The sequence below is a fragment of the Musa acuminata genome, chromosome BXJ1-9 (genome assembly GCF_036884655.1).
Source record: "Musa acuminata AAA Group cultivar baxijiao chromosome BXJ1-9, Cavendish_Baxijiao_AAA, whole genome shotgun sequence".
Classification (NCBI taxonomy): domain Eukaryota; kingdom Viridiplantae; phylum Streptophyta; class Magnoliopsida; order Zingiberales; family Musaceae; genus Musa; species Musa acuminata.
The window spans coordinates 1,169,564-1,187,103 of NC_088335.1; the positions used below are offsets into that span (position 1 = coordinate 1,169,564).

General features: G+C 37.2%; 2 protein-coding genes across 4 annotated transcripts; both read left to right on the forward strand.

Annotated features, from left to right (window-relative positions):
- The first annotated feature begins 2,637 nt into the window (after nucleotides 1–2,637).
- LOC135592316 (O-fucosyltransferase 1-like) lies at nucleotides 2,638–11,620 on the forward strand. 2 transcript variants are annotated; one of them, XM_065081702.1, is made up of 9 exons: nucleotides 2,643–2,783; nucleotides 2,879–3,053; nucleotides 4,237–4,318; nucleotides 4,437–4,507; nucleotides 6,542–6,630; nucleotides 7,666–7,789; nucleotides 7,901–8,184; nucleotides 9,393–9,522; nucleotides 10,492–11,620. In XM_065081702.1, the coding sequence occupies exons 1-9, from the start codon at nucleotides 2,776–2,778 to the stop codon at nucleotides 11,122–11,124; spliced, it is 1,596 nt and encodes a 531-aa protein (XP_064937774.1). In that variant the 5' UTR covers nucleotides 2,643–2,775; the 3' UTR covers nucleotides 11,125–11,620. The 2 variants fall into 2 exon arrangements, with proteins under 2 accessions (XP_064937775.1, XP_064937774.1); XM_065081703.1 differs by lacking the exon at nucleotides 4,237–4,318 and having other exon boundaries at nucleotides 2,638–2,783.
- A 2,296-nt stretch (nucleotides 11,621–13,916) lies between these two features.
- Nucleotides 13,917–16,587, forward strand: LOC135592318 (RPM1-interacting protein 4-like). 2 transcript variants are annotated; one of them, XM_065081705.1, is made up of 4 exons: nucleotides 13,917–14,109; nucleotides 15,283–15,774; nucleotides 15,903–16,079; nucleotides 16,359–16,587. In XM_065081705.1, the coding sequence occupies exons 1-4, from the start codon at nucleotides 14,104–14,106 to the stop codon at nucleotides 16,389–16,391; spliced, it is 708 nt and encodes a 235-aa protein (XP_064937777.1). In that variant the 5' UTR covers nucleotides 13,917–14,103; the 3' UTR covers nucleotides 16,392–16,587. The 2 variants fall into 2 exon arrangements, with proteins under 2 accessions (XP_064937777.1, XP_064937778.1); XM_065081706.1 differs by having other exon boundaries at nucleotides 13,927–14,109; nucleotides 15,906–16,079.
- The last annotated feature ends 953 nt before the right edge of the window (nucleotides 16,588–17,540 follow it).

Consider the following 17,540-nt stretch of genomic DNA (forward strand, 5'->3'; position numbering starts at 1 on the left):
GTGGAGCGGATGAGATATCGCTCGACCTTTCATGTCTAAGAGCGGCGACGACACTTAATCTCTGAATGGAGCATATTCTGGCATGACCGACATGGCAACGGCGAGAGCCACCTCATGATTGACGTGACACACGTGTGCTGACAAAACGCATCGGAACTAGGGATGATGGAAGTCGTACTTATGTCGTCTGGATTTGTACGATATGGTGTTGTCCTATCTCAAACCATCCACGATAATGCAAGGTGGCGTCGCACGACGCAAAGTCGTGCAAGTCGGCCCGTGTCGTGCGAAAAGTATCGGTCGATCTCTTGAGATAGCATAGATCATTAACAAGCTTCGTATGATCACCCCTCCGACAAACAAGTATAAAAGCCAATCCCCTCCTCGCGAACAAGGAAGAGGGAGAAAAGAGAAAAAAATATCATATGGAGTTAACTTAAACTTCGGATGAGTCAAGTCGGGAATCCCCTTCCCAATGTCGACTTTTTTTCTAGGAAGGAGTGGTAATCAAAGGCCCGTCTTGTCCCAATTGGTGAGGCTTCTCCTTAACCCGACCTGATTCAATCACCACATCTCTAGATCCTCTTGTGAGCGATCTTGCACTTTCGAGATGAAACCTAGCTATGCCGACTCCTCTACCATGACGTTCAGTTCCACAATAACATCTGAGTCAGAAGCCCCGATAAAAGTTTATATCAGCATGTAATACGATGGAATATCCAGAGATTAAGTGTAATTATTATGCTAAGGGAATATGAAAACCTATGCTATTTCATATGAGGATTTTAAAAATCTTTTAAATTGATCTAATAATGGGTTTTCTACAATATAGTATTTCTTTAGATAAAAAGAATTATCATGAAATATCCTATCGATTATATATTAATAATGATTGAATAATCCTATGACCATTCAGTAGGTTATTTATTATAATTATATCTTTATTAGATGACGATAGGTCATGAAGATGATTCATACCTTGTAAGAGTTGGAACATTAGAATCTTGACCATATTCTCGAAAAATAATTATCATGTATTTCGTAATTCAAAAAATTACGTTATGACTCATAATCAAATAGTCGATATCACTTGATCATTATTTTTTAAGTATTTTAATCTATAACTTAAGAGTCACAATCTCTTGGTTATATTTTTCTTTGGCTCTAAAGACAACTCATCAATTATCTTTTTCAATTTCATTTACAATCTCGAACTTATAACCGAGCCATTTACAATCTCTTTGGTTCTAAAAGCTTATAACCAAGTCATTTTGAGAGATGGTGTTGTTTGAGATGTCGTTGGCAATGAGAACTACTTAGCTTTCTATCTCTTGATTCTGGAGACTAGACTATGTACTTTCCATAATAATCAATCGATTAATTAATTATAAAAAGAAGATTAAAAGATAAAAAAAATATATGTAGGTGATGAAAACCCTAATACACATATAGAATGGAAATGCTTAAGAAGGCATCGATATTGGTATAATGAGAGTGTTGACGATAATAGAGATGACCTGATTAATTGTGTTAATATACTCGTAACGTAATAGTTGACGGTCGGAGTTGATATCATAATAGACGATGGGGTTGTTTGAAGGAACAATGAAGATCGACGATGGAAAGGGAGGGGATGATAGTAGATGAAGAAAAGAGGTTATGGGTGGAGCCAATATCAATAGTAGCAAAGAGAAAGAGACAATCATAATAAAATATAACTCAGATAATAAGAAATTTTATAAAATATTTTTACTAAGTCAAGAGTAGAAATGATAATTACATTTTATCATATAAGAACTAAGTTTTTTTTTCCTTCTTGTAAATCGTCCATAATAAATATAAATTATTATTATTTTGATGATTTTTCAAAAAAAAAAACATCCTACTTTCGGTATTTCCGATAGAGTGCTCCCTGTTTGAAAATTTTAATTTTTTTTTATAATAATCATTTTGCTTTTATCGATCACCTCCTTTCGTTTCACTTAATTGTACCTTTGCCCCATGCTTAACGATATTGCTTGTTAGTTCTCGCACGATTAAGGAGGGATTGTCTATTAGTTCTTGCATTATGATCATCGACCAAGAAAGAAGGAGAAAAGTATAAAGAGGGAGAGACGAGAAAGAGGAGTCTAGAGAGAAAAAAAGAAGAAGAAAAAGACGAATCCGATAAAAACTAGTGGGATCTAGGAAAGCAACTATGATCCTATGTTCTCTCCGTCTCGTGCGAGGACCACGATCGACTATGATAGGGGTTGATAGGTGAGTGAGGATTGATAGATCGGATGGCTAGGGTTATCGCGAGGGTTGCTTATCACTGGCATCAATTTTTTAAATTACTATACTAAAATAAAATTTTCGTATAATCTATATCGGAAATTTTCGAACCTTATAATAGAAAAAGATTTAAAAATGTATTTACTTTATTATTTTGAAATTATAAATAAATTTAAATCGTCTTCGGCATCATTAATGTGACGGTGGATTCAATAAAGATCCCCATTTACATATCACCCATCGACATTTTCCTTTATCACTGGCGAGGTAACTAGAGGATCCACATCATGGGCCCACCCGTTTCCCAAGGGTGTATATTTGGGGCGTATATCTAAAGCGGATGGGCAAAAGGTCTTACGCAACCACAGTTAACTTGTTCCTGCGGTGTGCTCGTTTTAACCTCGTCCATCATCCCCCGAGATCTTCACCTTTTCCCACTCTCAAGTCCGAGCACAGCCACAAAGCGTGCAATTTTGCCAAGTAAACTAATCCTCGATTCCGATGCGGAGGTGCGAAGACCGGCTTCACCTCGTCTTTTCTCCTCTCTTTTGCTTCGTCTTTCTTCCAATTCTTGTTCCATTAGGTTTCGAATGTTTTCACGCAGGGGTGGAGACATTTGGGGGCGGAGAGGCGGCGGTGGCGTTGGGGGGCAGAGGCCGCTGAAGCATGGGATGAAGGGGATGGCGGCGCGTCTGTCGGTCGCGTTGATCGTTCTCGTCATCTGTACGTTGTCGCTGTTCTCGACCATCGGCGTCACCCGACCCTCGAACCGAGTGGAGGTTAGTTTGATTTCTGGGTCCTGGATTTCTGGAGATTAGTCGCATTGTTCGATGTTTCGGTTCTTAGACTGGATTCAAGGCTGGGATTGGTGAAAAGATCCTGTTGGGGTTGTCGCAAGATCACGGTGGAGTGGAGCACATTGGTCGAGAGTATTGAGATATTTAGGAAGTTGGGCGTGCATAAAATGTAGTTAAGAGCGTGAAATGATGATTAACTTTGGCAAGCAATGGGAACCTTCAGCACTGATGGATAGAGATAGACTGAGGTGAAGTCTCATTGGTCAGACATGATTGTTGAATACAAGAGTAAAACGTTTTGTGGTGCAAGATGTTCCTCATTACCAAGAATGATCTGAATCACAATCAACATCGATTTGTTTAGTGCAATATAAACATAGGAAACATCAGAACTTTGATAGTCATCCTGTGAAAGATGATCAGTAAGAGCTTTTTTTGTGTGCTCATGTTGGATAATAGTGCTCCAACAATTGTTAAGTGATTTCTTGAAATGGTCCAGGAACTAAAGAAGCTGAGGTACTTTGAGCAGTCTCATATTGTTAAAGCGAATTAACTCAATGAAATTATGGATCAGTTCTTTGATATTAAGGATTGTTTTCTTTAATTTTCCTTCCGTAGATAACCATGTCAATTGTTGCAGTGACCTCAGCAGAGATGATTCCTCAGCATTATGCATTCCTCAGCTTGATACATGTGTCGTTCTGGCTGCAAATCTCAGAAGATTATGACATTTTCTTTTAGCAGATGGCATCATTTGATTAAGCTTGTGTGAAACTCTTTGGTGCCCATTTATGCATAAATGTTGTCATTTCATCCACATAAGACCTCAAGTTATGCCTTTTTCACTTTGTTTCGTATTAAGACCATGGCTTGTTCTCCATTTTCTTGAAGAATTCAGTTGCATTAGGTTGATATATAATCTTACATATACAGTGTTTCTAGTTGATATTTCTTCCTACTTTCTGTTTCTGATATTGTCATTGAGGAGCTTCAATTTTTCCCATGACATTATCTTACTCAAAATATGACTGATCTCTGATTGATCAATGATGTGTGTCCATACACAACCATTAAATGGAAGTTTAATGTCTATACATTTGTTGAATTTTTTTATTTTTTTGTTTTCTAGTGCTTACTTTTTCCTGCATACCTTATGTTTTTTAAGGTTGTTGACATTAATAAGCTTTGGATGAGTGCTAATCCAGGGGGTTGGAGACCATCATCTGCTCCCAGATCATACTGGCCTTGTATGTGTGATCTTTTATGTCTTGATCATAGCCACATAAAAAATGTGTTTGTGCTAGTATTTAAAATGCTAATATCTGGATGGAAACCTTATGTTTCATCATGATGTCATTGCTATAGCTCCACCAAAAGAGAGTAATGGTTTTCTACGAGTTCGTTGCAATGGTGGCTTGAACCAACAACGTAGTGCGGTAAGGAACATTTTTTTATTACAATGTATTTATAGACATAATCTATCATTCTTGCATTCTAATGTTCCAGAATCATGATTTGGATTAGTAGATAAATGCTAAAGTAAGACTTCATCTTACCTTGCACTTGGCCTCTACAAATTATGATACTGTGTTGACATAGTAGTTACTTCAATGATTGACACAAGATGCTGTTGAAAATTGCAGTCATGTCATTGACCATCTAGCAAATATTTTTTACTATGCTAAGACTTAAGAATCTATGAAATCTTTTACAGATCTGTTTAGTGTCACTAAAACTTCACTGCATTTCATTTCTATGTACATATAAGCATCTATACTTAACACATTAATATTTGGTTAACAGGACAGAACATTTGAGAATTTGCGAGTATGCCAATGTAAGAAATAAAGTTCTAGTCTTCTTGTTAATTCTATGTGACTCCTATGTCACAATGCACTCAGAATAATAGATGATGAAAAAACTTATAATTAGGCCAAAGACTCGAGGTGTGACCAAGTAAGTTTTTCTTAGGGTAATATAGATTAAAGCATATCTGAACTCATTTCATTAAGAACATGGAAAATATTAGAGAACTTAACATTAGAGAACTTAACACATTGATTCTCGTCCTAGTGAGATGTTAACTCATCTCTCTCATCTCTATTAGATTCAAAGACCTGTCCATATGAAACAGTTTATTTCAAGTACTTGATAAGATTCATTCATAGCCAAACAGCAATGTTAACACAGGTTTTAGTGGATGATGTGATGTGAGAACATGTAATTGCTGCAATAAAATGGCAGGTGCCATATTGAAACATCAGAAGTGATATTACCTTAAAACCAGAAGTAGTGGAAGGGAAAATCCATGTAAATGATATTACCTTAACACATGTCTCCCTGCTAGGAATGAAAAATTATTTATGCACTATGTTTTTGTTAATTGTAAATAACTTGTAGAGGATGAAGACTTGATATTCTTTCGAAAAAGAGGGCATTTTCTACTGAAGACATGGACGTAGTTCAAGGCTTCAAGCATGCTTAGTTGATGATCATACATTCTACTCCTAATAACTGTAATACTATTTCAGTTAACATTAAAGTAACCCCAAGTGTAAGAAGCAACCACTAAACAAAGTGTTAAGAGTTTTATTATTACTCTTAAAAATGGCAGGTGCTCATTACTTCCAAGCCTTTTTGCATCAATATGGGATGCTGCATTCTAGGTCAAGAAGGTTCATAGTAAGTTCTAGCTGTGTTTCATATTAATTGTCAATTTGGCATGAGTGTTTTTAAGGTTTGGTCCCTGGACTGTGTAGCAAAGGTAAACTAGTGGGATAGAGGAATATTCCACAGAACCAAGACAAGCACTGACCCTTAGCAAATTTACCATTTGGGCCTCTGCTTATATTATTGTGATTATGAGGTGTCTATTCATATTTTCCATAAATTTTGGAAATATCTAGACAAAGTGGGAGATAACACATTTTTTTGTTTGAGAACTTGCTCATCCTGAACCTGAGTGTCAACACAAAAATAACTCCCTCTTTATTTAACTGAAAGTCTGCCAAATGGTTAGTGGCACATAATTCATTTTAGTTGATGACTAAATTAGTTGAACGAAAAATTGTGTTGAATAATTGGTAGTGGTTGAATACTCAATAGTGAACTTAATTATTCTTGCATCAGCTTTTCTACTAAGTCACCAATTTATAACTAGATCGATAAAGAGGCAAGCTTGTTAGCTCCTCTGTGTTGTGCAAATTTTGTGTAATGCTTACAAACACTATTACAAAATTTGTTTTCACTTAATGTCATGTATAACTCTGATTACGATGTTTATTGAGGTTGTCTTTCAAATTACATGAATAACATTAGGTCATATCTCAAAGGTGAAATAAATTGGAACTACATTCACAGCTAATCTGGCCATTTTGAACTCATGGTTTCTGAAATATTTCAGTAAATCTCATGTTGAGATTTCACTTTCTTAAAACTGATTAATTAGTGCTTTTGTTGTGATCTTTCAGATATGCAATGCAGTTGTTGCTGCACGAATTATGAATGCTACACTAGTGTTGCCTGAGTTGGACACCAATTCTTTTTGGCGTGATGAGAGGTATTTATATCTCTGCATCATTATTTTTTAAATACGTTTGCTCTTGGCTTTGCCTTCAATAAATGGTTCAGATTCAGTGTTATGTTATCTGGATGAAGCAACAAAGTTCTAAGATGGTGAAGTTATTATTGTGGTATAAGGTGACTATCATAAGTTCTCTTTTACAATGTTTTTAAGTTCAGAGAGGAAGGTCTTTGTTGGGCGAAATTTTGCTTTTTGGACCTTTGACAAGAGACAAACTCAAACCAAGTCTTGAATTGGTATAGTCTTGGTCTTAAATTAATTTAGCTGCATAGGCATGTTACCCATCGGTCATACACTGATGAACATAAAAGAAACAAAATACTTGGTGATCAACACTTAATAAATAAAATGTGTTCTGTAATTACAACAGAAGACTATTGGTAGATGAAAATATATTTTATGCTACTTTAAATTTCAAAATAAATCAATTAAGTCATTGATGTTTTGTCTAATGATTGCTCTCTTAGTGTTGCATATGTGGCAAATATAACATCTGAAATTGCATTAGGAAAGACATGGTCGCATGGGCCAATTTCAAGTGTGCATGTTTTATTATACTATATGTATATGTATATCGAGCTTCAATACGACAGACTTAAACTTGACCACATCAAATATTGAACTGGAAAACCCTTTATAAACATTTAAGGACAGAATTCTCTGGCTTCTCAATAATCTTTCCTTTAGCTTGTAATTTTGATGGCCCTTAGCCATTGTGCAGTCAGTAGCTACTTGTTTCCTTGCCATTGATTGCCAGTTTTGTTGAAGCATCCAAAGACATCCGTGATTGGCAACAAGGCACTACTCTTAGATTCTCTTTGGATCTAGGGTGTCCTTTTTTGTTTCTTTCTTTTTCTTGAGAATAGGTAGATTTTTTTTTCTACCCATTCAAAAATTTAATTAATGTCTGTGTTACAATTCCCTTGTCTATTTTCCTGTTCTTTTGCTTTTGTACTTAGAGTTTGTCTGCTCTTCTGTTGTATTCATTTGGATGTTTGCTCCCCGACCCAGCGGTTTTCCAGGTATCTATGATGTTGAGCATTTTATTGAGGCATTGAGATATGATATCCATATTGTGCGGAGCCTCCCAGAGGTCTCTTCAAAGGGAAAGACAAAGAAGATGAAATCTTATCAGGTTTCTGAAGTTTAATTTGACACCTTCTGAATGATCAACATTTTCTACTTGGTATGCACACACTGTAGTTATAAGATTCTTCTTGAGTACAGATATATTTTTTATTTGCAGATTCGGCCACCTAGAGATGCTCCTCTTAGCTGGTATACTACATTTGCTTTGGAAAAAATGAAGGAACATCGTGCTATCTACCTCACACCATTTTCACATCGATTAGCCGAGGATATTGATGCCCCTGAACTCCAGAGGTTGAGATGCCGAGTGAACTATCATGCACTTCGATTCAAGCCACATATAATGAAATTAAGCACCGAGATAGTGGATAAGCTCCGGTCGCAGGGACATTTCATGTCTATACACCTTCGATTTGAGATGGATATGCTTGCTTTTGCTGGGTATGCAATCTTATCATCTAGCTCAGATATTTTATGCAATCATGCAAGCCAGCATTCATTTATCATTATATGCACTCATTGACTCTGATTCTAAAGAGGATGACAAATGTTTAGTTTTAGATAATCACTTTCTTCTGAAATTTTTTGTGCCTTGCTTCTCTGCACCACTCATGTAACTGAATCTACATAATTGATATCAGAAAAGTCCATCTCATCGGTTGCAAATATCCTTCAATACTTCTCAGCTTGCAGCCTCTAGCAACACAAACTTTTTGTCATTATCAGCTTACTATCTGAATCCTACATGTTCTACAAGCAGTACAAGATGTATACTCTTTTAAACTAGGAAATACTTGGTTAATCATTAGAAAATTATTTTTGTCATACACATGATCTCTAACTTCTCAAAGTACAACCTAGTTTGGCAATCATAAAGATCCATATTGCATTGAAGTCAAGCATGTTGTTGACCCCAAGAACCTAACCAGATAAGTTTTGGTATCCAGTAGTAGACCACTACTCCTACAATATTGGCCACAAACCCCTTACTGATGGCTAAATCCACATGTCTACCTCGGAAAGCTAAATCATGCATGTTCCTGTAAACAACAAAGGTATCTTTGTGTACCTTGGTCAAAGCACCAAACTTTGTAGAAGCATCTGGTTGCCTCACACCATTTCACAGATATAAAAATTTATTGCAAACTTGTTGAGAGTCATGATGATTTTAAGCATATTTCTTGTCAGAAAACTAACATTATGTTGTTTGGAAAAAGAAAAAAAAAAGAATTGCAGCCTAGTGGGCGAGATTCCTACTGATATGGGTTAATGTATTCTCTTTCTCTTGCAAGCAGAGAAGATTTAGTCACCTTAGTTAGAAAGGAGCAAGCCGTTGTGGTGATAATCTAGATTATTTAGACAAACAGTTTTTTTTAAAGTTCACATGCATGAAATTTAGTATGCATTAGATTTCACATTTTTGGTATAAAAGTTCATGAGGTGCTAATTTTTCCAGGCACTGAAGAATTTTTTTTTCACAATATGTGTCGATAAGAATCCTTATTTTGATTGACAACTTAATGCGTTAAGAAAATTGATTCTAACTGAAGAAGTAAACAATTTCTATATTTCATCCAAACGGTGTCATTAAGTTGTTGAATTGTGGAATAAGAATACCTAGCTCAGAAATGAATACTCAATGTTCTCAGCTGTGTGGATATATTTACTCCCAAGGAGCAGAAAATTCTAATCAAATACCGAAAGGAGAACTTTGCAGAGAAGGAACTTGTTTATAGAGAGAGGAGGCTCATTGGGAAGTGCCCATTAACACCAGAAGAGGTAAATTAATAATTTTTTTCTTTTCTTGCTCTCTTGTTGTCCAGCAAGTTTAAAATTTTCAGGAACTCTGTACGTTATATTTCCTAACCTTCAAATGTAAATGACAAAATATGCAGATATAGTGTAAGGCACCTGTTGTCGATTACATCTTGTACCATAGAGAATGCAACATGATATTGCAAGTTCTGCTTTACATCTAGATAATCAAACATTGGCCCTTGTGATCTAGATATCATTAAAGACAGTTTTGATTTGTCTATCTAATTTAGTTAGTCTAATTGTTAATTTTGTTAACATTACATTGATTCTCTAACTTGTATATTACTTGAATATCCTGAATTGTTGCATTGATTCTGCAGCTGGTTACAATTTTTATTTTATATTACACTCTTGTTTTCATTTTGCACTGTACAAGGACATACTCTTTGCAGTCATTAAGTGAACATCTTCGATCATCATTGTATCCCAACTGTGCTTAATAAGTTGAGGATAGCATAAAACCAGTACAGAATACTGAATTGGTCATATTAGATGAACCACAAATAAATATGTTCAATATGCTAACATCTGGTTACATGTGTGTCACCCTTTTTGTACTCTCCTCCAAATATTTCTTTCATTTTTTCAAATCTCTCTTGTTTGCTAAAAGCAATTGCGAATATATTGATGTTTTTATTGCTGTGTGGAAATGCGTAGATGTTTCTGGACACTGTAAACCAGGTATACACATGTATAGACATTTTTGCAAACATTCTTTTATCTTCATCCTGTTTTGCCATGTTACTGGCTTCTCCTTTTGCTTCTCTTTTTTCATACATCCTTATTGCTTCACAAAAATCTTAATGGTTAATTCACGTATCAAACTAAGCGGCACCTTAAGCATTCACAATGATCCCTCCACTGATCTCTCCCCAATATTTGGGATAATTATGCCTCTTGAAATAACTGTGGGCTCTTTTTACTGAACAGGTAGGACTCATCTTACGGTCTATGGGATTTGACAACACCACACGCATCTACATTGCTGCAGGTGAACTTTTTGGTGGTGATCGCTTCATGAAACCATTCAGGATAATGTTCCCTCACCTTGAGAACCATAGCACAGTAGGACCATCAGAAAAGCTTGAAGAAAATGCTAGAGGACTTGTTGGTTCTGCTGTGGACTATATGGTTTGTCTTCTCTCTGACATTTTTATGCCGACATATGATGGCCCAAGCAATTTTGCAAATAATCTCTTGGGCCATCGTCTGTATTATGGCTTCCGGACGACAATCCAACCCAACAGGAAAGCTTTAGCTCCTATATTCATGGACAGAGAAGAAGGCCGTGCAGCTGATTTTGAGGATCGTATCAGGCAGGTCATGTTCAATTCCAAGTTTGGTGGGCCGCACAAGCGTGTCCACCCTGAGTCTTTTTACACGAACTCATGGCCTGAGTGCTTCTGCCAAATGTCACCGAAGGATCCTGCTGACAAATGCCCACCGGATAACATAATGGAAACGCTGGATGGACAACTGCAAAATGAAGAAAGTGATGATTTAGACCCTTCAAATATGTCCAACAAATCAAACAATTCAGCTTCACGTTCCACTGGAGATTAACATGCAGTATTGCAGATCATTCATTTTATCCTCATTGGTAAAGCCTCGGAAGGGAGAGATCGTCAAATGAATTTCCGGATTCTGATACCGAAGAGCTTACACAAATGATTAACAGGGGCATCCTGTAACATCAAATAAATTCTTACCGATCTTTTTGCTCGTTGGCCTTACTATGTTGATTAGTGATGCAGGCACAATGTCTAAACCAAGTTTGCGGAAGTAACAAGGAATTGCTCCACTTGGGATCAATTTGGTATACCCTTCTACTAAATCAAGCCTCACGTGGAAGCTATTAATTGTTTGCTGGATATGTTTCTTTCTCATGAGATATTCATGTATTTTGTCGTAGTAAACATATATTTCTTGATTGCAGCAAGTGTTGGTGTGACTTACTCTGACGTGGTTCCATTTGCCTAGTGACATGTACTCTTATTTGTTGCAGCAACATATATTTCTCAAATGGTAAAGCATTACTTTTGTTTCTTGGACTATTTCAGCCTTTGAAATATGTCAAGTTTCGTGCATGCGCACATATAGCAACATACATATTGGCCTTTCAATTCTTTTCTTTCCTGGGTGGAGGTGGGCGCAACCTCGATCACCTTTGAAGGGGTTCTAGCTTCACAAAATGACGTCGCAAGCTAGTGAAGCACGATGAGTAAAATGTTGAAAGTCCCTTTCTTTATTCTCTGACTATTTCTTAGGTTAGCATCATTGCTGATGGTCCATCGTTGAGAAGTGTCAACTCAGTTGCTGGTTCACACGATGCAAGACTCGGTTGCTGGTTTTTCAACGATTGCGCCTATTGTGTGTGTCTGTGTGTTTTTGTTGACTACATTCTGAAGTGTTCAACAAGGATTTATTATGGAGTTGTGATCTGACAAGATGTTTATCAGCTAAATTAATTAGCACATGCAAAAGGGGTTCATTTTGGAAGTAAATATTCATACGACTCATTGATGTAAAATTCTCTATTTTTGTTGATGTTTCTTCTGTTGGTTCTGATAACATTATAGTTATATCGTGTACTTGTGAGTGTTTTGTTTTAGCAGTTCCTATTCGGATCATAGCCAATGACTGTATTCGAACAAAACAATCTTTCTCAGTTTTGTTTTAACCTTTATTTCTGTGGTTTTCGTCCAATTTCCTCAGTATATATTTCAGTTTGGATCTTATGTATCGAATTCTTCCGTTGATATCAGAGTACATTTGCTTTTTATTCGGATAAAGGAAAATGCACCCTTGAAATGGTCTCCCAAGCTGTTCTTGACAATTTGGCATCATCCATCCAGTCATTGTTAAATCTGAGTGGATTGTGGTCAGTCGAGGTTGAGAATGAGCCTTACCGTCATGGATGGTAAAATTGTCAGACTCTACTTATAGATAAGAGGTAAGACTTCATACATTGACTTTCTCCTGAGTGTTTTTTTAATGTTTATTGCAAGTATATCACTATTGAAGATGGATGGATGTTCAAACTTTGTAGGATTGGTGCCTACTACAAGTCCATTTGAAGTTGGTGGGTAGAGAAGTCACCGGTCAGATTATTTCCAGAGAGAGCATCATGACTTTCCAAGGCACTCAGTAGGGGCCAGGTTCAGGTTCAGGTTCAGGTTCCTGCAGATCAATTGACTTGGAATTCAAACTCTTCTGCAATCTGCAACCGGCCAAATTAATGGTCTTTAAAGACTATCCATTATTTAGTCTCCTAGGAAGGGTTGAATTCAGTTCAAACACTCCATTCTCAATACTCTTTCTTCACAGGACAATCTGATCATGTTTGGTGAAAATTCTACCTCGGTAAGGTTCTTTGATGCTTCTAAATATCTTGAATTCTTTTCCAACAGATTTCTGAGATTCCTGATCATCTGATGATCGAAATATTTATCACCATATCAAAGTAGTTAATTTTTAATTTTAATTAAAATTATTTATTGCAATACTTGTTCTTCATTTAGGTTTGCATCATACATTTATTTGTTTGGTTTTCAGGAATACTTGTATTAATTTCTGAAAATTCAAATAGGTTGACAACCATGATTCAAAGTTTGTTTCTTGATCAGAACCACCTATACCTTCTGGTCAAACAAATGGAACAAATTTCCAAGAAATCTTGGGACATGAAACTTCCTACCTCTCTCTCACATACCATGATTTTACATGGAAGCTTCAACAGTTGGCTTTATATATCTATTGGAAAATGTTTTGATGAACACAATGACTACTTTCTCCATTTTGTGCATGTGTAAGAGAATATATCAAAAATCACAATCCAAGATTCATCATACAAATGCTTATTTTACTTTCTCATCACTGTTTTCTATTCCTTTCCCCATTTCAGTCAATTCTCCAACTTCTTCAAAGTGTGATGTTCAAAGTCCATCCATCAATTCAACAGAGAGACCAAAAGTCCATACTCCACAAGGAACAAGCTTACCAGACACAAACCAGAAAAAGTCCATATATATATATATATATATATATATATATATATATATATATATATATATATATATATATATATATATAATAGTATTTTTGCAAGTTTATTTTAAGGTATGGTTGGCATTTTAATATTTATCATGTTTGAAACTATGATACAATTATTTTTATTTTCAAAATATATATTTGAAAATAAAATAAAATAAAAATAAAATATATTTTTATTTATATAGAACTATACACTGTAGTAATCACCACAAGTAACTTACAAAGTGGTGTTCCTACTTGGTTGCCCCATGTACGTTTCCACCTCCCAAGAAGACTTCAAAAGCACCGCCAAGTCACCGCTCGTCAACTATATCAATCATCATTCCCTGCCCCTCTCCATTTGCTTTCTCGATTCCCATCCAAAAAAAGCGATCATTGTAGCGCCTTTCTTCGCTTGTGCCGTAGGGACACTCCGTGGGAGGAGAAAAGGTGCCACCTTTGTCGCTTTGAAGAATTCTGCTCATTATTCTACACCGAAGGCATCGATTAATGGCGGTGAGGCCTTTTCCTTCTTGCCTGTTCTTGGGTTGGTTCTCTTGAAAGAAGCTTAAATCATACCGGATCTTGTTGCTACTTTGGGTTCTGATGGTTTAACGAGGCTGGAATTTTGCGCTGTATGCTTCTCTGTTTTCTCGTAGTCGGGGGAGAGAATTGAGGTTTTCGTTGTTTTAGATGGGTGTCTGCTTTTGTTCTGCTTCTTTTTTTGGAAAATTGAATATATTTGGGTGGGATTTTTTTCTACCATCTCATTCGCGGAGAACATAATTTTCTCGTATTATTAAGAAGTGAAAATTCAAGGATCCAAGGATGGGAATTTGGGGAATTTAGAATTTTAGGAATGTCTAGTTTAAAAGCACCGAGTTGGATGAGAAGCAACGCAAACGTTTCATTTCTGGAATTTTAGGATTGATTGTTTTCTTTTGATCTATTCTGCCTCTTTCCCCAGACATAATAATGCTAATGCTTGAGGAGGATATTTCTGGTTCATCTTTCATTGCCTAGTTTTCACTCAACAGAGTTTCCTCTTTATTCATAACAAAAGAAAAAAACAAGCTTCCCATTTCTATTTTCTTCTATCAGAGTGAACCAAATTATTGCCTAAATAACAATAACTCTCTCAGTTTCACTCCACAAGTCTAATTTTGAATTGAAAAGACTTCACATTAGTTGTTACTAAACATCTGCTTTCAATCACAAACAAGGCAACTTGAGCAAGAAAAAGTCATCAGATTTTTCTCTCTTTTGCTACCTTAACATAGATGTGGTTGTGTGTTTGGTACATCAAAGGGATATGCCTGAACTTTGCAAGCTCGATCAACTTGTTTCGTTCTCTTGTCAACTAATATTGGCATAGCCGAGTTCTGGAAACTCTGGTGCTTTCATGGGATTTGATGCTTCATTTTAAGGGCATTCTGGGCTGTGGTACATTTCAACTTCCAACTGTGCTCTCACTTGTATTTTCTGCATCTTGCGTTTCTTGGATCAGACTGTGCCTTTATTCAGATAAATTGTTGCCTGGTTTCTTCAGAATCTAGGACAAAGCACCATGCATCTTCTACACCGGTAGAATCCTTGTAGGAGACATCGTTTGTCCATTTCAGTCTGGCAAAGCCTTCTCATATTTCTGCTGATGATCCGGCTTCCACTCTGATTTAATTCTGATGGCAGATTCGGATGCAGCAACAAACTCAAGTACACAAATTCGGCAACCGGGAAACTGCTGAAAGTGTCCTTTATGGACAATACTTCAATCAAACCCAGGGGGCAAAAGGCAGGAAAATTACCACCAATTTAAATGATGGTAATGAAAACTCCGAGACAACCGCTAAAGATATACCACCACCAGCAAATGCGGCTCCATTTACTCCCGAGGCCGCCAAACCTAGGGATGCAAAGCCAATTCATCGAACTGATACACCTTCTGTACATGACGAAGGTGTCATTCATAAATCCCCAATAAACCCACGCGATCGACAGCATGTGGCCCGACCAAATTATGGTGACAACCAGAAGAAACCAAACAGAAGCCGCGATAGATATCAGGGTAAACCTGCTGCTGAGAGAACTGCAAATGATGCTCCTCCATCAGACAAAAGGATAGCACCAGAAGATACTCCAGGAAGAGTTAGAACAAATCCTAGTGATCGAGCCTATGGAACCGTAAGTTCTATGATGCTTCTTCAGTAATTTCTATGATGCTGCATGCTCGCACTGCAAAAATTGCAGGTACATAAACAAAAAAAAAATTGTCGAGAATGAATGGCAAGCTAATGTTGCTTATTGGTTAGCAGCCTCACCATGATGTCACGGTGCCACCTTTTGCTGGATGGGATGAGAACGATCCAGCCTCTGGCGAGAAGTATACTGGCATCTTCAACATAATAGCTGATAATCGAAGAAACCCTGGTACTCCATATAACCCACCAACGCCAAGCAGTCAGAAGCAAGAAAGCAACAAAACTAAGGTCAGAAGCTCTCATTTTTATCCTTGTACTAGCTACTGCACAAACCAAATCAGAATAATCTTAATAGTAAATATCTAACTACGCTTGTAGCACATTTACTTCTCAGATGGCTATCAGACTTCTAACATGAAAATCATTAACATGGGCTTCCCAATGTTAAAAGTTCAAAGTTGTTGAGCTCTTCATTTTTCCACTGCAATGTTGGATGTTCATTGCGAAGAAGAAAAAAATCTTGTGTTACCGATCATGTTATAACGAAATTCTTTATTCTTGTTCCAGGGCTGTGGGTGCCTAAGCTGGATTTTGAAGTGAAAGCTTCTGTGGTAGAGAGTCTAGGAGATGTATGCCTGCCAAATCCTGTTTATCGGAGCTCTGTTTCTCAAAGTGTGTGTGTCTTTTCATGTCTTTACACAATGGGCATTAAACTCTTTTTTCTTTTATCTTGATTGTTTTTCCTGTATCTTGAAGAATGCCATATCCAAATTTGAGTTTGCTCTTTCTGTTTTAATCATTGAAATATACAGATGCAGAAGTTTTGGACAGATATAATGGATTCAATCATTCAACATCGTGCAGCATCACATGGCTTTCTGGAGATATACTCTTTTGAAGCCAAACCATGCAGCTTATGAATCAATTGAAACCTTGGAGAACTAAAACCAAGTAGAAAATGATAGCCCTTATGCAAGGTATTGCCGATTTCGATTCCAACACAACTCTGTGATGAAGATATTTTTCGGTACAGGGTCAGGTTTGTTCTACTCCTTGATTCATGAACTATGACGCAAAGCAACTAGCAAATCTCCTAAAGGTCAGTGGTTGTCTTTGTTCCGTGGAATATTACTCTACTCCACTGTGTTACCTTTGCTACAAACCAAGTGGCCGTACCCCATCGCGTTCTTGATGCAAAGCCTAGGCTTCGAGACAACCCCAAATCCCGACCTTGGGTCCAATTTAGGAACGAAAGCATCGAAACAATGCGACTAACCTCCAGACTTCCAGGAATCCGGAAATCTAGGTTCGACGGCCTCGTGACGCCGATCGCCGAGAACAGCAACAACGTACAGATGACGAGAACGATCGAGGCGACCGACAGACGCGCCGCCATCCCCTTCATCCATCCCACGCTTCGGCAGCCTTTGCCCCCCACCGCCGCTGCCTCTCCGCCCCCAAACGTCTCCACGCTGCATCAAAATGTTCGAAACAGAATGGGATGAAAATTGGAAGAAATGATCCAACAAAAACGAAGAGAAAAAGACTGGGTAATGGCAGTCTTCCATACCTCAACATCGGACTCGAGGTTTGTTTGGGGTTTTCTTCGCAAGCAAGGGAAAAGGTAAGGATTTTGGGAGCTGATGATGGACGATGTTGAAACGACCACGCCGCTGGAACAAGTTAACGTGGTAGCGTGAAGTCTTTTACTATTCTTCTCCTGCTCCACCCGACCCGAAATAAGAGAAG

Coding starts and splice junctions, on each gene's coding strand:
- LOC135592316 (XM_065081702.1), top strand. Junction 4,319..4,436: donor TCCCAGATCATACTGGCCTT/GTATGTGTGATC, acceptor TCATTGCTATAG/CTCCACCAAAAGAGAGTAAT. Junction 7,790..7,900: donor AGAAGATGAAATCTTATCAG/GTTTCTGAAGTT, acceptor TTTTATTTGCAG/ATTCGGCCACCTAGAGATGC.
- LOC135592318 (XM_065081705.1), top strand. Junction 15,775..15,902: donor GTGATCGAGCCTATGGAACC/GTAAGTTCTATG, acceptor CTTATTGGTTAG/CAGCCTCACCATGATGTCAC. Junction 16,080..16,358: donor AAGAAAGCAACAAAACTAAG/GTCAGAAGCTCT, acceptor TTCTTGTTCCAG/GGCTGTGGGTGCCTAAGCTG.